Raw genomic sequence first — 26,285 nt, 5'->3', positions numbered from 1 at the left:
AGCATGCTTATGTTTATAGCAACTATGGAGAATGAGCAGTTGAAGGTACCTGAGGAATTGGACAAGAACTCACATAGGTTGCCTGTAAACCAAGTGCTAGGGCTTGATGAGTAAAGAAAATCATTATCTTGCTTCATATTACTATACTCAAAGAATTTCTTAATGTTTGAGGTTGGCTTTTAGCTATTCAAGTTGAAGTTGCCATGATGGTTCTGGAAATCCCAAAAAGGTACCAGTTAACTTGGAGACAATAATGTGATGACAGTAAGTTGCAGAAAAGGGTTAGTGAGTGATTTAAATGTTTCATTGCATTTAATATCTTCACATGACCCCTAAATATGATCTTTTTTGATTTCATATATGCCTATACATGTGTATTTATTCATAAACATTCATGTACTCCTTTCCCCACACACTCATTCACACACACTCAATTATGGGTATTATAATTAAAAATAATAAAATATCTTATAGAAGTTAATTTTTAAGGAAAGAGTAAAATTTAACATTTACAGAATTCATAAGAATATCTATAAAATTTATAAATAAATTGCAAACGTTCTAAATATAACTTTCTGCAGGCCCATGACTTTTAACTTACTGAAGTGAAAATATATAACTTCAGCTTTTTGGAAGAGTGATCATATGTAATGACACCTCAAGAACTCTTGCAGAGCTTCTACCTTCCAGGCAAACAAAAAAAAATCATCATTTATATCTTATCACCATCCCAGAGGATAGTTATTCTTTTTGTTAAAATTTTTAAATTTTATGTAAGTTAGATAAGTTTCATGTTTTCCATATATATATATTTAGAAAAAAGTGATACTTCCTATCCTACTCTCCCTCTAGTCTATGCACCACCACTTCCTCCACCACCCTTGCATATCCCACTCTTAATTTTTACAAAGGTTGATTTTCAATTCACTTAATGATCATATACTTAACCCTACACTTAGTAAAAGAATCAACAGTTTCCATGAAGTAAAACAAACAAACAAACAAACAAAAAACCATTGTTCCTCAATAGAAGAGACAAATGCTGTGACAATCATTGAATCACAAAATGTCTATTTCATGCCAATATATCACATTTCAGGCACTCTGTTACCTCAGATCAGGAGAAACATGTTATCTGTCTTTTTGGGACTGGCTTATTTCACTAAGTATAATGGTTTCCAGTTGCATCCATCTCACTGGAAAAGACAGGATCTCATTTGTTTTTACAGCTGAGTTATATTGCATTGTGTGTATATATCATAATTTCTTTATCCACTCAAAAGTTCATAGACATCTTGTTTGATTCCTTAACTATTGTGAATTGTGCTTCAATGAACATGAAGGTAGATAACAATTTCATATGCTGATTTCATTTCTTTGAGTAAATTCCAAGTGGAGGGATGGCTGAACTCTTATGGTAGGTCTATATACAGATATCTGAGGTATCTTCATATTGCCTTTCACTGTGGTTGTACCAGTTTACATTCCCACCAACAGTGGACCAGGGTATCTTTCTCTCCATATCTTCACCAGCATTTGTTGTTTGATTTCTGTATAATGGCCATTCTAACTGTGGCTAAGTGAAACTTCAATGTGGTATTGATTTGATATTGATTTGCATCTCTTTGATGGCTAGAGATCTTGAGCATTTTCTCAGATGTCACCTATTTGAATCTTCTCTCTTAAAAATACATGTTCAAGCCCTTTGCCCATTTCTTAAGTGGGTTGTTTGTTTTGTTCTTGTGGAATGTCTTGAGCTCTCCATAGATGCTGAATGTTTTAATAGTCTCTTAGTTGTTTGTTCTTGTGGAATGTCTTGAGCTCTCCATAGATGCTGAATATTAAGCCTTTATCAGCTGTGTAACATGTAAATATTTTCCCCATTGTGTTTGTTGCCTCTTCACTTTGCTGTTTCCTTTGTAGAGAAGAAACTTCTAGGTTTGATGTAATCCCATTTGTCCATTTTGGCTTTTATTGATGTGCTTCTGGGGTCTTTCTTTTCCAAGAAGTATTTACCTTGTACCAAGGTCTTGCAAAGTTTCCCCAATGTTCTCTAGTAATTTGATGGTATCAGTTTGTATATTGTTAACTGATCCTTTTTGAGTGGATTTTTGTGTAAGGTGTAAGGTATGGGTCAAATTTCATATTTCTGCACATGAAGATCTAGTTTCCCCAGCACCTTTGTTAAAGAGACTGTCATTCTTTTAGGGGTTTATTTTTGCCTCCTTTGTCAAAGATAAGTTGGTTGTGATTGCATGGTTTGATTACTGGAATTTCTATTCTGTTCCATTGGTCTGTTTTTATGCATCAGGCTGTTCTGATATTAATTGCCCTGTAGTATGTCTTGGAATCAGGTATTGTGATGCCTCCTGCTTTGTTTTTCTTATATATGATAGCTTTAGTTATTTGGGGTCTCTTATGTTTCCATATGAATTTTAGCATCCTTTTTTTCTAGATCTGAGAAGAATGTCATTGGTATTTTGATTGAGACTGTATTGAAAATCTATAATTTGCTTTCAGAAGTATGGACATCTGATGATGTTGGTTCTCCCAAGTCATGAACATGGAAGATTTTTTTCATTTTAATTTTTTTTAATTTCTTTAGTGCTTTTGTAATTTTCATCATAGAGAACTTGGACTTCTTAAATTTATTCCAAGATACTTAATTGTTTTTGGAGCTAATGTGAATGGGACTGATCTTGAAAGTTTTTTCTTAGCTGCGGCATTGTCTGTGTATACAAAGACTATTGATTTTTCTGTGTTGATTTTATATTCTGACACTTTACCAAACTCTTTCATGAGTTTTAATAGTCTCTTAGTGGAGTCTTCTGGATCTCCTATATATATATTATATATATATATATATATATATATGATTATGTCATCTGCAAATAGGGATAGTTTGATTCCCTCTTTTCCAATTTATATCCTTTTGATTGCTTTTTCTTGCCTAATGGCTCTGGCTAAACCTTCTAGGACTATATTAACTAGCAGTAATAAGAGTGGGCATCCTTGTCTGGATCTGAATCTTAGAGGAAATGCATTCAGCTTTTCACCATTCAGTAGGATGCTGACCATTGGCTTGTCATAAATTGCCTTGATCATATTGAGGAATGTTCCTCTTATACCCAATTTGTTTAAGATTTTCCTCAGGAAAGGATGTTGTATTTTATTAAATGCTTTTCTGTATCTATTGAGATAATCATATTGGTTTTGTTCTTCAGTTTGTTCATGTAATGTATCACAGTTATTGATTTGTGAATGTTGAATACTAAAGATAAATCTCACTTGATCCAGGTGAATTATACACCTGATGTTTTGCTGGATTTGAGGGGCTAATATTTTGTTGAGGAGTTTTGCACCTACGTTCATCAGGGATATTTGTTTATAATTCTCTATTGTATCATTTTTCTGACTTAGAAAGTAAGCAGTTTACATTTCATTTAAGGAGTTTAGGAGGATTTCCTCCCTTTCAATTTTTCTGAGTAGCTTGAGAAAAATTAGAGTTAGCTCTTTAAATGTCTGGTGGAATTTAGAAGTGATGCCATTAGGTCCTGGGCTTTTCTTTGTTGGAAAGGTCTTATTTACTGATTCAATCTTCATTGATTATCAATGTTTAGATATTCTATGCCTTCATGACTAAATTTTGGTAAATTATATGTGTCTAGGAATCTCTCCATTTTTTCTAGGTTTCCAAATTTTTGGCCTATAGCTTGTTCTAGTAATTCCTCATGATGCTTTTTATTTCTGTGGTGTCTGTTGTTATATCTCTATTTTTATCTTTGAATTTATTGAATTGTGTCTTCTCTCCCTTTTTTTGATAGTTGGCCCATTGGTATATCAATTCGCTTATGTTAAAAAAATAAGCTCTTTAGTTCACTGACTTTTTGTGTTGTTTCTTGCTTTGAATTTTATTTCTTCTCTAACTTTATGTATTTCTTTCTACTAATTTGAGGTTTGTTTTGTTGTTTTTTTAGGTCTTTGATATACATTAATAGCTCATCTATTTGGTACCTTTCCAATTTATTCATGTAGGCAACAATTGCTATAAACTTTCTGCTTACCACTGCTTTTATTATACCCCATAAATGTTGATATGATGTATTGTCACCTTCATTTGTTCCCAGAAAATTTTTTATTTCATTTTTGATTTAATCTATGAACCACTGTTCATTCAGGAACATGTTTTCAGTCCCATGTATTTGCATATGATCTAGAGATTCCTGAGTTGTTGCTTTCCAGCTTCATTGCATTGTGGCTAGAGAAGATGTATGTTGTGTTTCAACATTTTTTTAATTTGCTGAGACTTACATTATGGACTAGTATATGGTCTAGCCTAGAGAAAGTTCCATGCACTGATGAGAATGATGTGCATTCTGCAACTGTAGGGTGAAATGTTCTGTACATATCTGTTAGTTCCTTTTGGCCCATAGTCTATTACCTCTATTTCTGTACTGATATTTTGTCCATTTGATCTATTAATAAATGTGGGATACAGATATCCCCCCTTACTATTGTATTGAAGTCTATGTATCCTTTTATATCCATTAACATTTCTTTTAAATAGCCAGGCACCCTATAACTAGGTGTGCATACATTTATTTTAGTCACATCTTCCTGTTGAATTGATTCCTTAATCATTATATAGTGCCCTTATTCATGTTACAATTTTTTGTGTTAAAATCTATTTTGTCTGATATTAGGATGGAAACATATGCTTTTTTTACTTTTGATTAGCATGGAATAACTTTTCCCAGTATTTTACTTTCAGTTGGTATGTATCTTTGTTGGTGAGAAGTTTTTCTTATAGGTAGCAAAGAAATGGGCCCTATATTTTAATCCATTCAGCCAGTCTGTATTTAACTGGAGAGTTGAGGCCATTTGCATTCAATGTGATATTGATATTTAACAACTTGGTTCTGCCATTTTCCAGTAAATATTCCTAGTGTTTACTTTGTATTTCTTTTGTATGTTTACTGGAGTATTATCAAACTTTACATTCTTTCATTTTGATGGCTATCTTTATGTTTTTCTGTGTATAACACATCCCTAAGCAGCTTATGCAAAGCTGGGTGAGAAGTGACAAATTATTTCAATTTATGTTTGTTATGGAAGGTGTTAATTTCACCTTTACTCATAAATGAGGGCATTGTAGGGTACAGTATTCTGGGTTGACAGTTTTTTTTTTCTCTTAAGATTTGGAATATACATTGCCATTCTCTTCTAGCTTGTATTTCTGATGAGAAGTCAGCTGTGAGTCTAATTGGATCCTCTAAAAGTAATCTGGATTTCTCTCATGCACATTTTAGGGTCTTTATATTTGACTGTAGAAAGTTTGACTACGGGGTCTTGTGATTAAGATCTTTTACATTCATATCTGTTAGGAGTTATATATACTTCCTCTACATGAGTGTCCCTTTCTTTCTCCAAATTAACCAAGTTTTCTCTAATTATTTTACTAAATGGAGCCTCTAATCCATTCTCTCTTTCTACACTTTCAAGAATTCCTAATACCTGTATATTGTGTTATTGGATAGTATCTCATGAATCTCTAACACTGTTTTTAAGTTGTCCAATTTCTTCTTTTTCTTCTTCTTTGATCTGATTCAACAATTTCCAAAGTTTTGTTTTCTAGGACAATATTCCTTCTTCTTCCATGCCAAGTCTGCTGATATGGCTTTCCACCACATATTTTATTTGGTCTATTGAATTTTTCATTTTTAATATTAACATATCAGTTTCATGGGAAAATTTTCATTCATACCATGTATGGCTTTCTTAAGTTTGTGGATTTGCTTCTGATTGGTTAAGAATATCCTATGTTTAATTTTTAATTCCATTTCCAGAATTTCCTCAATATCTTCATCCAAACATTTAAATATTGAAAGATAGTTGTGTTCTTTTAGGGGAGGGTAACAGTGTCTTCTTTATTTCTTGAATTTTTTCATTTGTATTTAGTTAAATACAATGAATAAATTTGTGGAGTTTTTTTTTTCATGATGGAGTTTTTCTTTGAGCTATGCCTCTGTGACTTAATGGGATACCTCCACTTTTAGTAAATACCCAGAGGAATATGGTTGGTACAGCCATGGAGCTCTGGTCAGTGCTTAGGTGTGTGGTAATTATCCAGAGTAACACACAGGTGATTATAGTAGATCTCAATGCCTGGGTGCATTCTGAACCACTATAAACCCCACAAGTGTTCTGCACAGTCTTCACTGTGAGCACAGTTTCTGCTGCAAAGACCTTTTATGAGTAACCAAGGAAATCTAAGCATGTGTAGCTGCAGCCAGTGATTGCCCACAGGCCCCACTATACCCTGTACCTTTTCATGTATCCACCAAATCTCTACAATCTCAGTACAAAAGGCCCCAACAGACTCCAAGTGCACAGGTTTCTCTGCCCTACAAGCCTGTCCAATCAATAGAGTGGCAAATGTTCACTGAAACAGTTCTGCCTAGGTGTCTTGCTCCTGGGAGTGTGGGCGCCTCATTGTCCTATGAGGTTGACCACCCACCTCCCTGTCAGGCTCAAAGTCAGTGGGGACTGCCTAGTAATCTCTTTGCTAGAATCACTGGATCACATGCATACACAAGAGTCATAGGACAGGCTGGCACCATGGCTCACTAGGCTAATCCTCTGCCTGCGGTGCCAGCACACCAGGTTCTAGTCCTGGTCGGGGTGCCAGATTCTGTCCCAGTTGCTCCTCTTCCAGTCCAGCTCTCTGCTGTTGCCTGAGAGTGCAGTGCAGGATGGCCCAAGTCCTTGTGCCCTGCACCCACATGGGAGACCAGGAGAAGAACCCAGCTCCAGGATTCGTATCAGTGTGGTGCGCTGGCCACAGCGTGCCTGCTGTGGTGGCCATTGGGGGGTGAAGCAATGGAAAAAAGGAAGACCTTTCTCTCTGTCTCTCTCTCTCTCACTGTCCACTCTGCCTGTCAAAAAAAAGAGACACTGGCCAAATGTTGCTATCTCCTTACCATTACTGCCAGTACTGCCACAAAAGGGAGTCCTACTCAGCCAGTTGCTGTGCATGTACACAAATGCTTCTGCAGCTCCTACCCTAATCCAAAATGATGCTCACTCCTTCTCATCCAGGCAGCAGGGCTTTTGTGGGGAAGTTGGGGAAAATAAATATGCCCCTTCTCCTTCCACTGGGTCCATGGGCAACCTGTAGCAACTGCTAGCCTCCAGAGCTCCAGTCCAGACTCACACTGTGTCTCCCTCTGGCTATATCACCATGGGTTGCTTCAGCCCAGCCTCACCTCTGTCTCCAAGCTGCCTCCTGCTCCAGCTCTTGGCTGCTTCAGTTGTGCTTATGGTGGTGTTCTTGCTGCATATCTGCATCTTCCACACAGGTCCATGACATTCCTTTTCCTGTTGTAGGATTTCCAGTACACTTTTCTCTCCTATTCTATCCTGAGAGTGTACTCCCTATCCTTTTGTTTATGTTCATCCCTAGCCTAGCACAGTGTGTTTTCCCCAAATTCACCATCTTGGAATCTCACTATAGTTATTCTTACCACAGAAGAGTGAGTCAGTTGTAAGAAGAGTCGATTCTGTAATATCACCCACAAACTTCACTCAATTTGGAATTTGGCTTAGAGACTACTAGAATGAAGCCAGTGGGGATTCATAGCAGAGGCAGTGCTCCACAGAGAGGCAGATTAAGTCAGAGTTGTGAAGTTGGAGGGTATTTGAAATCTTCAGAATTATTTTGGTCAATGTGAAACCTAAACCAACTTTGATTTCTGGGAGATCAAAATGCTGAGACAAAAGGGTAAGTCATAGGAAGTGTGTGCACTTTTGTGTTCTATAACACCTATGGAGTTTCTAGTTAAAAAGGAACAAGTATTTCTGATATGAATTTGAGCCAATAAAATGGTATATTTAAAACACAGGAAAAATTTGATAAATAAATTATTCATGAAAATATGCATGGCTACATTTTTAATCTCTCAATAGTGTTCCATCCTCCCCATGCCAACCCACAGGCATGTGAAATTTCCTTTAACATCTCAATGCTTTTTCTTAAGTATGGAAATCAATGTCAAAACCAAAACTGTCTGTATAACTTCTTCCTCAGCATTTCCAGTTGATTATTCATTGAGTGCTGGGGATGGATGTTAAATAAATAAGGCCAAATATCTGTGCTTATTTCCATATGATTTTTCATTATATAGTCACTCATGTTCTTACAATTATTTTGGTTGTTTATCTTGCATTGTATGTTCATGAATTGTAATTTTAAATATAATTAGAAATCAGTGACATAACTCAAAGAATGATTTATTACTCTCAGGGAGTACTGAGTGCAAGCAGTCTTAAAGTAAAGCACCATATTTTCATAGGTTTGAATTAAAAACTCTTAATTTTATAAAATACAACTAGACTATAAGATTAGAGCTCAGATTATCCATTATTATTTATAGCCAGTTGGATTGTAAAAGAACAAAATTACTAAATAAGTTTGACATGATACAAAGCAATTTCACACCAGATGTTTATCTAGATTTTAAAATTAATTTAACCCAATTTTTTTATTCAACAAATATCCTAGGCCAACAGTACCTGTTCAACAGCCCAGTACTTGAGGTTGTCTCTAAGACAAATAAGTGTGTTCAGGCCACTGTCAGACTTCTTCCAATTTCCTCCTGAGAATAGATAGCTGAGGTGGTCTATTATTGAGTATATGCAGTATTATAGTCTTTAGATTATACATAATGGAGACAGAAGAAATCATGTCACTGTTGACCATTTAATCCATGGAGAGCCTACAAAGAGAAGAAAGTTAACAAAGTACAAATCCATTCTCTAAGTACCTTCAGATGAACGAAGCTGACTCAGGTAGACTCAGGAGCATCTTCCTGTGTTCTACATATTAAACTAGTCAGTTATCTCTAATTAACAGCAAGTATTGATGTTAACTTTTCCTTAAACCTAATTTTTTACTGGGATATATCTTTTTACCATCTACCTTTAGGTTAACACAGAAGTTTTTAAGTTTGAAGCTTGTAAAAGATAATCTATTTTATCTATGAGCACTGCAAAATATTTACCCTTTAACTACAGTACAAGATAGTTTTTGAACACCCATGATTGTTTTGAACAAGATAATTAAAAGGAAACAGAGGGAAATATCTCAAGTATCTCTTTGTGGCAAATAGAGGGAGATCAAGGATCAAAGGAGGAGAGAAATACACAGGAAAGTAGGGCCCTCATTCATAAGGGTGATGGGTACTGAGTGTCTTAGTGCAAGAACTTTTCAGCTTTCTTATAGTTATGAAAAAGTGAAGAGACAAAAGGGGAACTGATGCCATCCATCATTCTTTTACATTAAATAGGACTCCCATACTAATTCAGAACCTTTTAAAGTGCAAATAATAAAATACTGGCAGCCAATATGAATGTAGGCAGGTGTATCATAATTCCAATGACTTTAGAATGAATTCACTCAACGTCATAAGTCATAAGAAAAAACAAACAATGCCTACCAATAGCACCATGACTCTTCACTACTGGAAAGAATGCCCTCCCCTATGTGCACCAACAAGATGTAGAAACATGATTCTCAGCTGGGCAAGTTTGACTTCCCAGAATTCTGTAAACTGGAGACATTTCCAGCTGTCACATAAGGGACTTATGCCTTCCAGTGGATAGCTGTCATCCTCCTAAAAATAGTACTGGACTGTGCCCCAACTAAGTATTATCCAGCTCAAAATGAGTACAATGCCCAAGTAGAGCATTTTGGCATAGGGAAAGGATCTATATTTCCCCCTCTTTCAAACTCTTCACTTATTAAACCACTTTTCCTATAGTTTGAGATATGGGGATACTTTTGCATCAGAACAGTTTTTCATAGAGAATGGGCACAGTAGGCAGATTGCTCAGATGACCTCTGATTCATGTACACTGTGTTATGCCCTGCATTTCCCTCTCCCTTAGATTAGGGCTGAGTCTAGATGATTAAGGATGACAAAGCTGATATATAGATACTCCTATTGTTATGGCCTTCGACATGAGGAACCACTTGGAAGACTTGAGGGAAATTCCCTTGCTGGATTGTGTACTGCAGTATGAGTGGGAAGTGCAAATATATCCTAGGAATTGAGGTTAGATGACAAGTGACACAAAGAAGCTGGATCTCTCAGTCATGTGCCATAAGGAAATAAATAATGCTGATGATAAGTATGTATTCATGAGCAGATAAATCTGATCCTGCAGATGACAGCCAATCCATGTAGAAACTTGATGGTATCTTCAATCATGACTGTAGTCCTTTCTTGGTAAGGGGGTCTTTCCTTGTCTCCTGGACTTCCTACTCTATCATGACTGTTTCTGCCTGCTTTTCTAGATGATTCATTCCACAGTCCTTCTCTCTCAGATCCTCCATGTCCCTGGATATTTCCTGTAAGCATGATCAGTCCCTAAGTTAAACTAATACAACTAAGAATCCTGTCACAGTGACTTCAGCAAGGTGTCTCAATACTAACATATCTAACATGTTGAACCTGCCTAACTTCTTAAAATAAAGCTCTCCAAAATTATATGATCAGAATCTTATGTTTTCCTGTATATTTTACTTCACTTATACCAAGTGTTTAAGCATTTTTGCTTCTTACTCATTAATGTAATTCAGATTAGAAATGTATTTTTATTCATGATCATGATTTTTATTCAGGTATATTTTGTGTCTCAGCAGTGTGAGAAGAAGAAGACAACTTTACTCAAGAGAAGGAAATGAAGAAATATGATTTATATGCTGTCCAGCCTGATCAGAGTGACTTTGCTCCATCAGATTGAACCCTTAAGGACTCAGTGTGACACACTTAACCAAAATCCTCTGCCAGAAAAATCTTAGAAGCAAACTCATAAAAGGTTACTTCAAAGAGAGGTTGTGAAGAAGAAACACACTAAATTAGGAACTTGAGGGAAATATTGCCTTATACATTGTGCTCCTAATTCATTTATTCAAGCCTATTCAGTCACTGCAAGAATAAAAAAGGCACTGAGGGCTAAGACTCTTGTGAGCTGTCTGTGTGAAGTGTATAGCTTATTGGAGTAGAGATAGAATAACAAGGACAGTAAGCTCCAAATAATCACTGATAGACAAAATAGGGACAGGAGGGCATGGTGGCCACACTTACAATGTCATCAGTGTTACAGAATGGTAAGGGTATTAGGGGTTGAGGGGGTGGGAGGGCAGAAATACAGGAAAACACAATGGTTATCCACATTAGGAACAGAGACAGGTGTGGTGACTCCTCAGTGGCCCTTCTCAAGACTCTGAAGTTCAAGGATTTATTCCAGAGCTAGAAAGGAAGTCTTAGGTCAGATTCTCTGTATGATTGACTCTGGAGGACCCTGTAGTAATTCTGGCCATGTAGTCCCTGTTCTAGCAGACAGCAGGAAACCCCTGCCTCAATGGTCACCACATGATGCTTCTCATCACCAAGAAAGGCTTGAAACCTGAGGATGTAAGGAAACATCCACCCTCATTAGCATTCATTCTGCAGTGTTTGGCACTCACACAATACCTGTGCCAGTCCTCACACAGGAGCAGTTATGTGGGGGGAAATGGCTAATGATCACATCACCAAGTCATGGGGTTAGGGGAAGAGGAGTTACAGGATTTGATCTGTGTCTGAAGTATCCCAGCACCCATCTTCCCAGACTCTGTATCTTTATGAATGGTGAGGCCTTCTGTGGACATCTGTCTCTGGGATCTTTCCACAATTTCATCACTTTCTGTTTTCTAAAATGTGTGGTCTGACTGGGCTCCTGTGTCTACAGTGTACTCTCCCATCACTTTCTGGGTCAGTCTCCTAGTGGAGGGACCACATGGAAACAATTCAATTAGGGCCATGAAAAGTTGAGTACAATTGCCAGGCTGCATTGTGAAGACTTTCCTGAATCCTAAGGAAGAGACTTCAATCAAGTTCTTCACATTCACACAGGAAGCCTCTAGGCATAAATGCCAATCAATAACCATGGGCAAGTGCTAGGAACAGAAATAAAAATTTTATATTCCTGAGTCCCAAAACCATTGAGATTCAATAATTATTATTAAGACCTGACAGTGAACCTGGTCCTATTTCCAAAATTTTACAAGTGAGATTTGATGTTCTGATTTTAGAAATAGACTACAGTCGGCCAGCGCCGCGGCTCACTAGGCTAATCCTCCACCTGCGGTGCGGGTACCCCGGGTTCTAGACCCGGTCAGGGCACCAGATTCTGTCTCGGTTGCTCCTTTTCCTGTCCAGCTCTCTGCTGTGGCCCAGGAGTGCAGTGGAGGCCAGGCCCTTGGGCCCTGCACCCGCATGGGAGACTAGGAGGAAGCACCTGGCTGCTGACTTCAGATTGGCACAGTGCATCAGCCACAATGCACCAGCCATGGTGGCCACATGGGGGGTGAACAAAGGGAAAAAGGAAGACCTTTCCCTCTGGTCTCTCTCTCTCTCTCTCTCTCTCTCACTGTCTAACTCTGCCTGTCAAAAAAGAAAAAGAAAAAAAGAAATAGACTATGATCAGAGTGTTGGTAAGGGACTGCTCACCTGCCAGGTAGTATCAGCCAAATGACTTTTTCTCTGCCTTGCATTCTCTATAAAATAAGGGCAATGATTCCTGATGCCCAAAACTGTTTTTGAGTGTAAAGAGTTCCAGCTACAGACACTCCTCAGCTAGTGTCTGACATACCCTAAGCCCTCAATAATTCTTAGATTTCAGGATTTATAATGTTACACCTTGTGATGATTTAATTGATGTTTTCTCACTCCCTATTCACCTCTAGTATCCACAAAGGAAGGGGTCTTTTCAGATTACTTCTCATTCTCAAGACAGTGACTGAAATGTAGAAGACCTCTAGACTGAAGAAAGGAATGATCAACCAAGAACACAGTTTTTCTATTCAATTCTGTCATCTTATCAAGTAGATGCTAGACAGGCAGTAAAGAGCACTGAGTTCTGGCCTCAGTTCTACCACAGAGGTAAGTCAGTGTCTCCAGATGAGTGTTACTGTGGCTATGACAGCCTGTGAAACTTACATACACAGAAGCCTTATCTCCTAAACACAGGCCTTGTACACAGGCCTCTCACAAACACAGGACAGCACATCACACAGGCCTCTCTATTCTCTCTCAGAAAAAATATCTGACATTCTGTCTCAAGGGTGTCCTACATGCATAAGTGTAAGGAATAGACCTCGCTCCTCCCTTACTCCAGTACCAAGAACACACAAGAAATCATTGAGTGAGTATTAAGAATTGGACATGAAACGTTCATAGTGATGTGGGAGAAGATGTTATGGAAATAACCTTCTGTGATCTAAGACAATGAATGCAGTGATATATGCTCTTATGAGATTCTGTACAGATTTAGAGAAACAACTATCAATCCCACCAGTACATGCTCAGGGAAGACTTATCCTAAGAGGTGAAATCATATTGAAATATTCTAAAACATTACTTTTTCCATATCTTAAACCGTTTAAGGAAAGATCAAGGTGAGCTTTGCAGATCTGAAGTCTTGTGATGCTGAGAGTTTGGAAATCATGTAAAATAGACAATCAGAAAGAATCTAGTCTCAGAACAACCAGGACACACTGCATCCCAAGGACCCAGATGACATAGACATAAATATGTTAAGACATGCAGTATTTCAAATAATCCACTGAAAATCTTAAGTCGTATAGATGCAGGAGTGCCTGCTATTCTGTATCTCCCTCCAATACCACTTCAGTCGGACTCTGGAAAGATGATGCTGGGATCTGTGGGACCTTGGAAACCCTACTAGGTCATAGGGATCATTTAATAGCTCTTCAACATTAGAGGCTCCACACCTATCAGCAGTGGCTTTTGAACATGAATCATTGAGGTTCCACAGACATACCAAGATGGCTCAAATGCATTACCTTTTGCATGAGTTCAAACAGATCCTGGGTACCTGCTGCTTCTCAATTTCTGTTTGAAGAGGAGATCATGTTGCAGAGTGTGAGAATCACTCAGATTAGACATAGCAGCCCTTGGGTTAGGGTAGAACATTCAATAGCAAAAATGAGGAGATTTTAACACTTGGCCACACTTGCTTTCTCATGAAAAAGAGATCTCCCCTTTATGCTTCTCCTCATGTCCCCATTCTCAGCATCTTTTCTCTGTGTCTCAGTGCTCTGACACTCTCCATATTAATTGTTTCTCTCTTTTAACTCATAGCAGCTTCTACCTCCAAATTACAACTTGGCATGGTCTTTTCACACTCCCCACTGCCAGTCCCCACATCAATTTATAACATCTCTCATTTGCATATTTTAATTTCTTTCCTGGACAGCTACTAGAATACTAAGTTTCCAAATTCCATGAGATTAATCAATTATTGGATGGTCTTGGGTCAAGGGTCCAGAACCTATTAGTCTGTTCATTTTACTTATTTCTTCTGCTTTTCTTCATTATCTACCATGTTGTATGCACTACATTTTACTTCTTGCCCCTTCCTAATTATTTTTCTAGGAGCAATTGTTCTCATGGAATCTCAGTCTAACATCTTTAAAGGGCATTTGAAAGCTGATGACATCTTAATATCTACCTACAGCCCAAACACCATCTTCAGCTTCTCTTCTATATTTAGTATACTGTCTTATAATAACTTATTTACATGACTTACTAATCATGATGTCTAATTGCCAGCTCCAAACTCACCTGCCCTGACCATATTAATCTCTCTTTCTCTCCCTCCCTCTCTCTCACTCTCTCTCTCACACACACACATATGCACATATACACATGCATACACACACACACAGAAGTCTGCCTTCATTATCCATTTGAATAACCCTAAACTACTATTTTCTTCTCAGACCAAGGCAGGAGTCAGCTAAGGGCTAATTGGGGGAGCTGAGAAAAACAAATTTCCGAATTATTTAGTAGTCTTAGTGTGTTTTTCCTTTTTCCAGTCTCTACCTCCTTGCCCTCATACTTGACCTTGAGGCAGTAGACAAAGAGATAATTGGGGAAGCTAAGGAAAAAGGTTGCAACTTGACCTTCATATGCATATGGTAATGTCCAGATGGCCTACATGCCAGATGATCTCAGAACCACACAGAGGCTTGCCTCTCATCAAATAACCACCCCTATAAATATATAGACCTTAAACACATTCAAGTGGCTTTGGTCTTAGCCTGTTGGCCAGCTCATATTTTCATAATGAGTGTACTTTACTTTCCTGTAATAAACATTTTTTTGTTTTACTTACTGCTTGTGTGAGCCTCATTCAATTCATTGTCTGAAGTTCAAAAGAGCATAGTCATGAACTTTCCACTCTCAACTAGAGCAATACTAAATACTTAACTAATAAATAGCTATTTCTGTATTTTGAAGATCTGATCTCAAGTTCATCTACTTCTACCACCAGCATTTTTCATTCTATTCCTACATGACTCCATCTCCTGGACTGCTCAAAATCAATATTCTCAAATTGGTACTTATTTGGGGCTAGTGCTGTGGTGTAATGAGTAAAACTACTGCCTGGAGTGTCAGCATCCCATATGGGCACTGGTTATAGTCCTAGCTGCTCCTCTTCCAATTCAGCTCTCTGCTATGGCCTGGGAGATCAGCAAGATGGCCCAAGTGCTTGGGCACCTGCACCAGCATGGGAGACCCAGAAGTTCTTGGCTCCTGGCTTCAGATCAGCCAAGCTCTGGTGGTTGCAGTCATTTGGGGAAGTGATCCAGTGGATGGAAGCTCTCTCTCTCTGCATCTGTCTCTCTGTAATTGCCTTTCAATTTTATTACTTTTTTATTTTTTGACAGGCAGTTAGACAGTGAGAGAGAGAGACAGGGAGAAAGGTCTTCCTTTTCCATTGGTTCACCCCCCAAATGGCCACTGCAGCAGGCGCACTGCAATCCAAAGCCAGGAGCCAGGTGCTTCCTCCTGGTCTCCCATGCAGGTGCAGGGCCCAAGCACCTGGGCCATCCCCCACTGCTTTCCCAGGCCACAGTAGAGAGCTGGACTAGATGAAGAGCAACTGGGACAGAATCCAGTGCCCCAACCAGGTGCCAGCACTGTAGACGGAGGATTAGCCAAGTGAGCCACGGCACTGGCCATAATTGCCTTTCAAATAAATAATAAATAATAAAATATTTTCTTAAAAAATTGGTACTTAGGGGCTGGCACTGTGGTGCAGCAGGTTAAAGCCCTGGCCTGAAGTGCCGGCATCCCATATGGGCACATGTTCTAGTCCCAGCTGCTCCTCTTCCCATCCAGCTCTCTGCTATGGCCTGGGAAAGCAGTAAAAGATGGTCCAAGTCCTTGAGTCCCTGCACCCACATGGGAGACCTGGAAGAAGCTCCTCGCTCTTGACTCCTGGCTCCTGGCTCCTGGCTCTGGCTCCTGGCTTCAGATCAGCTTAGCTCCAGCTGTTGTGGCCATCTGTGGAAGACCTCTCTCTTTGTCTCTACCTCTCTCTGTAACTCTTTCAAATAAATAAAATAAATATTTTTTAAATATTGGTACTTAATAGTTACCTAACAATAAATCATTTATTTGATCAAATTTTATCATATTGCAGCATAAATATCCTTTTACTTCTTTAGCCATATAAATGTACATCCCTGATTAAAATTTTGTCTTCCCATTCCACTCTGATTTTAATGACATCTCTAATCTAATTTGTATTTCCAATATGATCCTGAGTCAAGCCTTCTCTTTCCCTAGCCCTTGGTTTCATAATGTATAAAATGAACTTACTCAAAATGAGCACAGGAAATGTTCAGTAAGGAGATCCATGGGTCTGTCACTCCATTGAAATGTGCTAAATTGGAATGAATGTATGATCAAAACAACTCTGTGAAAGCCAGTTTCTAATTTGACTATCCATCATATCCATCATGAATACCTTTTTTGAAGAGATAATCTTCAAAACACTAATATTTAAGAAAACCTCTGCCAAGTCACTGTCTGATCCAGAGAGAACACAACAGAAATTTCAGTGACAACTCACAACAAGGAGTGTATACTTTGTAAAGTATTTCAGTAGGATATTCATAGAAATATATGACTGTAGCTGCCACAAAAACTCTGATGTGCAAAGGAATCTGATTTCCACAATAGTCCTAAATTACATATCCAGACTGTCAAATTCTGAGCAAAATGAAATTAACACTCTTATAAAAGAAAATTATATTTCAGTCAAAAAAGCATAAACTTTCCCTATGAAAAATTTATATTTAAAAAGTTTTTTTTCCTTATGAAAAGTATAATTACTTTTAAAAACATTTAGTTAGTTAAACACCCTACAAATGTCCACAGGGTTAATGAAAGCAGGAGAAAGATGTTTTTACTGTGCCCCACCAAACAAGTGCTAACTCTTAATCAAAATGTAAAAAGAAAATTATGTAATATAAAGATTTTTAAACATTAAATAGTGAATAAGGTATCAAGACATTTAGGAGATAATAATATAAATATGGAATTAAAAATTATGAAAAAAATTTAAATAACAGTTTTGAAGAGACACAGGAATCAATGAACATCAAGAGAAGGCAAATGAAGTTATCTAGTAAAATATGTTACGTGTTTTATGTTATTTAGTAAAACACATAACAAATGAAAAAATAAACAGACAAGCTATTTGCAGTACACCATCAATTGTACTAACACATGTATCATGGGATACCCATTATGAGTGGAGAAGGAGACACAGAATATTTAGAAAATTATGGCTAACAATATCCAAATATGACAAAACACAGTTATCTGCCCTTGTAACATAATCAGTGAAGTCTAAGAGGATGGACCATAAAAATCTGCACTAAGAAACATTCTACTAGAGTTCATGTACAAATATGAATGCATAATCGTAAAAGGAACAAAGGAGAAGTGACTTTAGATTCACCAAAGACCTTCAAAGAGGATAACAGCTGATTTTTTGTACAAAACAATATCAGTCAGAAGTTAGTGGGTGGCACATTTAAATCACTGAAAGGGAAACAACCACAGCTATCAGATATGAATTTTGTATAAGATAATATGAGAAATAATTGAAATAGTGTTCATAAGAATGGCTGTCAATAAGTGAGAAAAGAAGTTTCTTAGGTTAAAATGAAGGACATTATGAATAAATCAACATCATAGATATTGGTAACAACATAAATGTATCAGACATGCTTTTTTTTCTTTATGTGTTTAATTATTTTATGTGTTTATTTTCTCTATGTGAGTTAAAGTCAAATGAAAAAAAAAAAACACAGCAATTATAAAGCCATGTTGAGGAGTACAGAATGTTTATGACCTGGTGGTGTTAAAGCTGTATTAGTGGACACATATTTAGTAAGGGGAACCTGGGCTTTTGTATGTGGGAAGATTTTTAGTGAATATTTTATTTTTACTTGTAATGACTGTCCACAATTCATTTCTTGATATACAGGACTAATTTGAAATGTTCATGATTCACTGGAATTAAAAAGCTAATTTATTTGATGAAAAACTAATTTGAAATCCATGTGTAACTTTTTCATAATATGTGTTTTCCACAAAACATTAAAGATGGTCTTGTAAGTAAATTCACTTAATTTCTTCAGTTACCATTCATAATATCTGACTCTAAGACACTTATTTTATAGTAGTCCATGGATTTAGGTTTTCTGGGTACTTTGAGTTGAAAATAATTGGTATTTTAATATAGAGGAAGAAATGAATACAAAATTAAGTTATGTTTGAAGATAGTATGAAGAAAATTAATTTGATGACTCAGAGGTTAATACTCAGAACATATATTAGGCACTATTATAAGCCACTAAACATTTATGAGTTTAATAGTTCAAAGCCCCAAATTAATTACACAGATTCATTAAAAAAGAAAAATAATACATCTTCAAGTTTATCAAGAGAGAAAAATCAACACAGAAATCAGCCATTTTCACTGATTCATTAAAATCTATCTGTATATAAACAACAATGAATGCACTACATGCATATAAATAATGTTAAGTAATTTATTTTAAAGTTTGACTAATTAAGCATACAAATAAATGGTCATAAAGTTTTATGACCAGGAAGCAAATGATAAAGTTTTTTCAGAATTCAGATATAAGTGTTTAAATAAAAAAATATATTAGATATAAAAATCTATCATTGTTTCTCTCACAACAGAAATCCAGCACATCATAATTTCTTGGCATTCTAATGACAATAGTAACTATCAAGTAAAGTGTAACAAGTTATTTGTCCCTAAATGTACATTTCATTAAGATTATTTAAGTTAGGGTCAGTGCCATGGGTGGCTCATTTGGTTAATCCTCCACCTACAGAGCCGGCATCCCATATGGGCGCTGGGTTCTAGTCCTGGTTGCTCCTCTTCCAGTTCAGCTCTCTACTGTAGCCTAGGAGGGCAGTGGAGGATGGCCCAAGTGCTTGGGCCCTGCACCCGCATGGAAGACCAGGAGGAAGCACATGGCTCCTGGCTTTGGATTGCCATAGCTCCTGTCTTAGTGGCCATTTGGGGGATTAACCAACAGAAGGAAGACCTTTCTCTCTATCTCTCTCACTAACTCTGTCAAATAAAAAAAAGAAAAAGAAGAAAAGGTTATTTAAGTTAACTCACAATTTAAAATATGCTATCCAGAAGGATTATTTTTGTAGAGTCGTGAAAGTGCTAATGAGAAAAAATGATGATTGAAGATAAAGTCCTGAATTTGGATAATTAGTTCTTGCCAATATTAGGTTAACACTATAGCAAAACAGTAATTGTGGACTTGTGTATGGGTTTTATTCTTTGTAAGGAAATGTAATAATTCATAAAAATTGTCAAAATATTGTCAGTTATCTAGCATTAAATTAAGTTTAAATTAAATTGTTAATATTAAGCTAATCATATTCTACCCATTCTCATTAACTTATAGTGATCTGGGGAAGAGGAGTATGTTCCAAATGAAATGAAAAAGGGATTTCTCTTTTATATATATATATATATAATAATGCCAGGAAACTCTTGAGTTATTCCCTTGATGCATCTAGAATGTTCACAGAACTTTTTCACTTCTCAATAGAGGGGTATTGATTTTTTTTTTATTTTTATTTTTTGACAGGCAGAGTTAGACAGTGAGAGAGACAGAGAGAAAGGTCTTCTTTCCATTGGTTCACCTCCCAAATGGCCTCCACAGCCGGCGTGCTGAGCTGATCTGAAGCCAGGAGCCAGGTGCCTCCTCCTGGTCTCCCATGCGGGTGCAGGGCCCAAGCACTTGGGCCATACTTCACTGCCCTCCTAGGTCACAACAGAGAGCTGGACTGGAAGAGGAGCAACTTGGACAGGACCAGCACCCCAACCAGGACTAGAACCCGGGGTGCCGGTGCCACAGGCGGATGATTAGCCTAATGAGCTGCAGCACCAGCCAAAAAAGGGATTTCTCATGAAACATGATTGTCTACTACAGAAAATCTATGTGAAATGTTATCTTGTATACTGCAAATAATTGTGCTTTTGGGGGAAACTGTTATATGTCCAACAACCTATAGTGCAGAAAATTAAAATAGTCGAATGCTGCAAGATTCACCAAAATGTCTAATAAAGTTGGAAGGAATATTTGAAAAGCCCCAAACTAGAAAAGCAAACCAAATAAATTTTCCATGGAAGGAACAAAACTAAGAAACAGATTCTCCATTCATAAAGGACTTCTCATGAGGATGAGAAATCTTTTTATGGTGTTCACATTAGAGGGGCAAAAACAATAAAAGAAAACTAACTGCAAACATTCCAAGGTGATATCTCACTCATATGAGAAACAATCTTATTTACTTTTTCACACAGAAATAACCTACCAAAATAAAATTTCACATTACATAAGCTTAAGACAGGGGGATTATCTTTAAAACATGTAATTCAATACAATGCAGATAGAAGAATCACAAAATACATGAAAATCACAAGGGTCCAAACGAATAAAAAGACATATTTGGGAAACAGCAATTAAATTGAATCTACTTAATATAAAATGTATGTTAAACATTAGCCTGAGCCAAAGAAAAAAAAAACTACTGAAATGTTATGTTAAGCATAGTTAGTAGAAGTACAATAAAAAGAGAAAATCAATAGAAGTTAAAAATATAAACCTACATATACAAAGGTTAGAAAGAAAAGGAGTCAAATAATTTAATTTTGTCTCTGGATTATACAAAAGAAACCAAAGAAGCTAATCTAAGAATAATTTGTTGTTCAAGTTTCCAAAATTGACAAGAAGACACAAATCAGTGAATTCACAATAGTGGTAACATCAAAGAAAAGACTTAAATGACAAAAGGATGATAATCTGCAAAGATAAAAATCTCCATAGTTTATACATGTGAAAGCAGAAATAACTATTAGCAGATCATTGAGAAATTGTCAGTAAAACCAGAACTAGATGCTTAGTTAATATGCTTTCAACAAACAATAATATGCAGATTACCTTCTGAAGTAAGATCTAAGGATTAGGTAGCAAAAGCAGCTTTATAGATGCCAAGTCTAAAGGAAAAAAAATCCTGCATTAAGTTAGGAAAGTTTAAGAAGTAATTTCAATGCATGGAGACCATTGAACTAAGGGAGGCATATAATCTTTGGCAGTGTCAAAGTAAAAAAAAAAGTGGTTACAAGTAACAAACACAAGTAAAATTCTACACATTTAAATTAAAATTTAAATTCCTTAATTTTTTGAATATTTAACAGAGTGAGAATTCAGCTTTTCAGATTTGTTTCATCAACTTGTTAAAATTGTCATATCAATCACATTTTTCAGAATACCAATTATTCTTTTATCAGAACTAATAAATATCAAAGGACTGGCCATGGCATACACATTTCCCACAAGTCTCTGGACATCCAGTACAATTGGATCATATTTCCACAATAGAGTTGAGAAGGATGACATTGTGATATCCACACAGTACATGATCACAAAGAAACTCACCAGCAGCAGGACAGTATGGGTGGCCCTTTTTGCTGGGGAGGTTCTTGGGGTAACACTCATGCTGTGAAGGTACTCACACCTCCTCTGATGATTAGATAGGAAAATCACCATGTATGCACTGGAGAGCAACATGATTCCTACAAAGAAGATGTTCTGGGACAATGCAAGCTTGAAAAATATTTCCGTGATGATAGAATTCATTGAGGAAAGTGAGCAATACTTACTGACATGGAGTAGTTTGGTCATGTTGGGATGAGCTACAGTGTAGATGATCATGTTACTATTGAAAGAAAGGTTGAGGGACCAAAAACAGAAGAAAACCTGACTAATATAATTTGTGAGTCCATGTTTAAATCTTGACATGTAGAAGGTGCTGGGGCTGATGGTGATGACCTGGATGATGCTCAAGAGGGACATAGTACTGATGGAGAGACCCCTCATCACCCTGATCATATAGAGCAAAATCTTACAATTTAAGTCATTTAGAAAATTAGTGACTTGAACATATCTGCAGATAAAATTTCCAGTGTTGTGAGTAGCATCATTATATGGACAAATGCCAAGTGACACGTGGTCACATCAATGGGCTTAGGTCTATGATCTCGGTGGATTGTCAAGATGTAGAAGAGAAAGAGGAAGATATTGGCTAAGATTCCAATGGCAGCTTGAAAAAATACATATTTTTTAAATTTTTTTTGACAGGCAGAGTGGACAGTGAGAGAGAGAGACAGAGAGAAAGGTCTTCCTTTTGCCGTTGGTTCACCCTCCAAAGGCCACCGCAGTTGGCACGCTGCGGCCGGCGCACTGCGCTGATCCGATGCAGGAGCCAGGTGTTTATCCTGGTCTCCCTTGGGGTACAGGACCCAAGTACTTGGGCCATCCTCCACTGCACTTCCTGGCCACAGCAGAGAGCTGCCCTGGATGAGGGGCAACTGGGACAGAATCCAGTGCCCCGACCGGGACCAGAACCCGGTGTGCTGGCACTGCAAGGTGGAGGATTAGCCTAGTGAGCCACGGCGCCGGCCTAAAAATACATATTTTTTAATGATAGCATAAGTGGAAACTTTTTTCATATTAACAGCATACAGGAAACATTTTAGATACCTGTAAAACAAAAACAGATCTTAGATTACCAGTGTTCTTTCATCATGAAAGTTATCACAAATATCGTTTTTATTTTACCCACTTATTTTTAAGGAACCCTAAATATTTTGTACAGATTTTTGGTAGTAAGATTTATGCATTGTCTGTAACAAATGAAATTTTTCACTACATCCATATTCTGAACCCTTTGAAGAATCCTATATTTGAGAATTTCAAACATGTTTGCAACAAGATAAACAATTGCATTTTTCTGTAAATATTTTTAAATGCTCTACATACATAGGCCTGGTGCGAAATGGCTCGATCTCATAAATGAATGGAAGAAGTAGAAAAATTCCTCTACAACCACGGGACATGCATGAGTTAATGAAAGGCACATGGAAGAGTTGGTAAAGTCGTTGTTGAATTTGCTTCAAAGGCTTAATCTACTAAAGCAAAAGCACTATGAATCATAACTGAATAATTGATTTTACATAAATGTGTATCTGTACCCATGGAACCAGAAAAATTACCAGGACCATATTGACTAGAAGATTAACTATCTCCACATTTCAAGGATCATAATCAATTCAATTATATATTTAAGCAGTGTATGATATTGGTGAAATTATTTTAGTATATACACACATATATAAATTATATTGTCCTATTCATGCATTATGAGATGTTTGGTGAAAGAGATAATTACATGAAAGAAGTAGATAAGGATTTCAATATTTTCTTCTCCTGCCACAGTGATATTTGACTGATTATCCCTACCTCATTTCCTTCATTTGGTAAATACCCACCATGCACTGAAACAGACTTGCTCTAACAGATAATCAATTCTTATTTGTTTCTAATGAGGCTCTTGATAACATACATTCTGGGTGAGAAAAAAAAAACATGGCTACTGTGGATGAGTGATAATAGATGAAATATAATCATTTAGATAATTGCTTTTGAAAATGCACATTAATTCCCTGTATCTAACAACTGATAGTTGTCCACAACATATATGTGTACTCCAAAATATCATACTCTTTGTTTTGTATTTTAAAGCTAGTTTTGTATCCTGTATTTTATGTGAATAATCTGGCAGTTGCATCATGGAAGGATTGCTGAAGGTGCAATAATATGTTGTCAACATGTAAGATAGGAAATAGAGGAGTTTGAAGATGGTCACATACAGTTTGGTTAGGATGTAAAGAAGAATTGGGTCCTTTGAAACAAAGTAAATACTTAAACATATCAATGTACAGCTCAGTTCTCACTAGAAGATTACTGGAGCTGAGAGTGAAGCCTCTGAGCATTTTAAGAAGACAGAAAGTGTGGGCAACATTCACCTTTTTTATCCTGCCTTTCATCTTATATGTCAAAATATTCACTTCACTTTGGATCATGGTGAGGAAAACACCACAATTAAATGAACCTGGACTTTTTGGCCCTCTCCCCACTAACCCTGAGGGCTGTTCTGGCTGCAACACACTCACCCAGAGCTCCAGGCTCCTGGAAAGCTAGCACCACTGTCCTCTTCTTCCAGGTGGCATCATGCTTATATACTGTGATGATGAGATGTTCTATAACATTTGCAAGATGTGCCTGGAGGTGGAGGGGAAAATGGCCAGTGGGCAGAGAATAACAATGATGATTCCTTGCTTTGTGTAAGTGCCTCTTCTGAAGGCCCTGAGGGCAAAGGTACTGAAAGCACAGTAATCACTGGTGTTGATGTTGTCATGAACCATCACCTGCAGGAAACCAGATTCACAAAAGAATCCTTCAAGAAGCATATTAAAGATTACCTAGAATCAAAGGCAAGCTTGAAGAACAGAGACTAGAAAGGGTAAAACCTTGTATGATAGAGGATGCACAACAAATCAAACACATCCTTGCTAATTTCAAAAACTACCAGTTCTATTTGGGTAAAAACATGAATCCACTTGGCATGGTTGCTCTGCTGGTACTACCATGAGGATGGAATGACCCCATTTATGATTTTCTTTAAGAGTGGCCTAGAAATGGAAAAATGCTAACAAAATTGGCAACTACTTTGGATCTATCACTGCTCATCATAACTGGCTGCTGCTTGTTATCCACACAACATCAGGATTTACAGGAAATGGGACTGATGTTATCTCGAGACCATTTATTTTGGTCATGATTTACTTGGAATGAAGGCATCGTTTTTAAGGGAAAATTGTCTTGTAGGTTGTCTAAAAATTATATGCATTTAAACTCAAATAATATAGATAAATAGACTAGGAGCCAAAAGGCTAATGATGAAATCTTTGGGCTTAGATTAGGCGTGTACATAAAACAGAAGACAAAAAGATGTCATCTATATAAAATCAAGGGCTACTTGATACACAAAGTATGTTTTAAAAAATATTTACTCAAAAGTCAAAAATACAGACACACACACACACAGAAGTAGTGAGAGAGCCAGGCATCTCCCATTCACTGGTCACTCCCAGAGATGCCCAAGAAAACTGGCCAAAAATAGGAGTGAGGAACTCCATTCCAGTCTCTCATTTGTGTGCCAGGAACCCAGGTACTGGAGCCATTATCTGCTGCTGCCTAGTTGCACCAGAAGCAGGAGGCAAAGGGATCAGAAGCATGTATACAGGACATGAACCAACACACTGATAAAGGATGAAAATGTCCCAGCATCAGCTTAACTCTCTGCACCACAATGGTTTCCTCAAGAAACATAATTTTGATAAAGCCTCTTTTCTTATCTTTATGAAAGTATAAATTATTAAAATATTGTTATATTATGAGTGGTAACTTTAGGAATATTTGACTAATGAATGTACAGTGATGTGTATAGTCCCTGTAGATTTAAGAATATAAGCATATATGATATAATTTACTATTTTATTATGTTAACAATGCTGTCTTCACTATAAGTTTTACCATACTTATTACCAACTTGACCTATGACATTGACAATATTAAAATAATGCAGAATTTTTGATAAACCAATCATGGGGAGTAGGTTAATTGTGTTCATTGATAAAATGAGTCAGTTTGCATATTCAATTAGAAAAAAAAATCCTTTCCACTATGATTAGTTTCACAAAAATAGTTTTTTAAAGATGGACAAATTCTAGAAGAATAAACAGGACGAGCATCTAATAGCATTGAATGAATGCAATGTGTCATCTATTTAGAAACTTAATTTAATGCAGATATAGCACAGAATTGATGAGGAATATGTAATCTCAAAGATTGAATTCCTTGTTCCACTGAGAAAAATCATAAGTAATAAAAG

General features: G+C 36.9%; 1 protein-coding gene and 1 pseudogene across 1 annotated transcript; one reads left to right on the top strand and one right to left on the bottom strand.

Moving 5' to 3' along the window:
• LOC133754169 (translationally-controlled tumor protein-like) overlaps positions 1–25,044 on the top strand; it is a 47,420-nt pseudogene extending 22,376 nt beyond the window's left edge.
• On the bottom strand, positions 21,719–22,599 carry LOC133753967 (vomeronasal type-1 receptor 90-like; the record flags this gene model as incomplete). Its single annotated transcript, XM_062184607.1, has 2 exons — positions 21,719–22,373; positions 22,427–22,599. Coding segments are annotated over 2 exons (828 nt in total), but the record flags the coding sequence as incomplete, so codon positions are not given.
• Positions 25,045–26,285: the final 1,241 nt, after the last annotated feature.

This window comes from Lepus europaeus, chromosome Y, assembly GCF_033115175.1.
Source record: "Lepus europaeus isolate LE1 chromosome Y, mLepTim1.pri, whole genome shotgun sequence".
Lineage (NCBI taxonomy): Eukaryota > Metazoa > Chordata > Mammalia > Lagomorpha > Leporidae > Lepus > Lepus europaeus.
The sequence above is the reverse complement of the archived record's forward strand: the minus strand, read 5'-3'. Positions and strand labels throughout refer to the sequence as shown.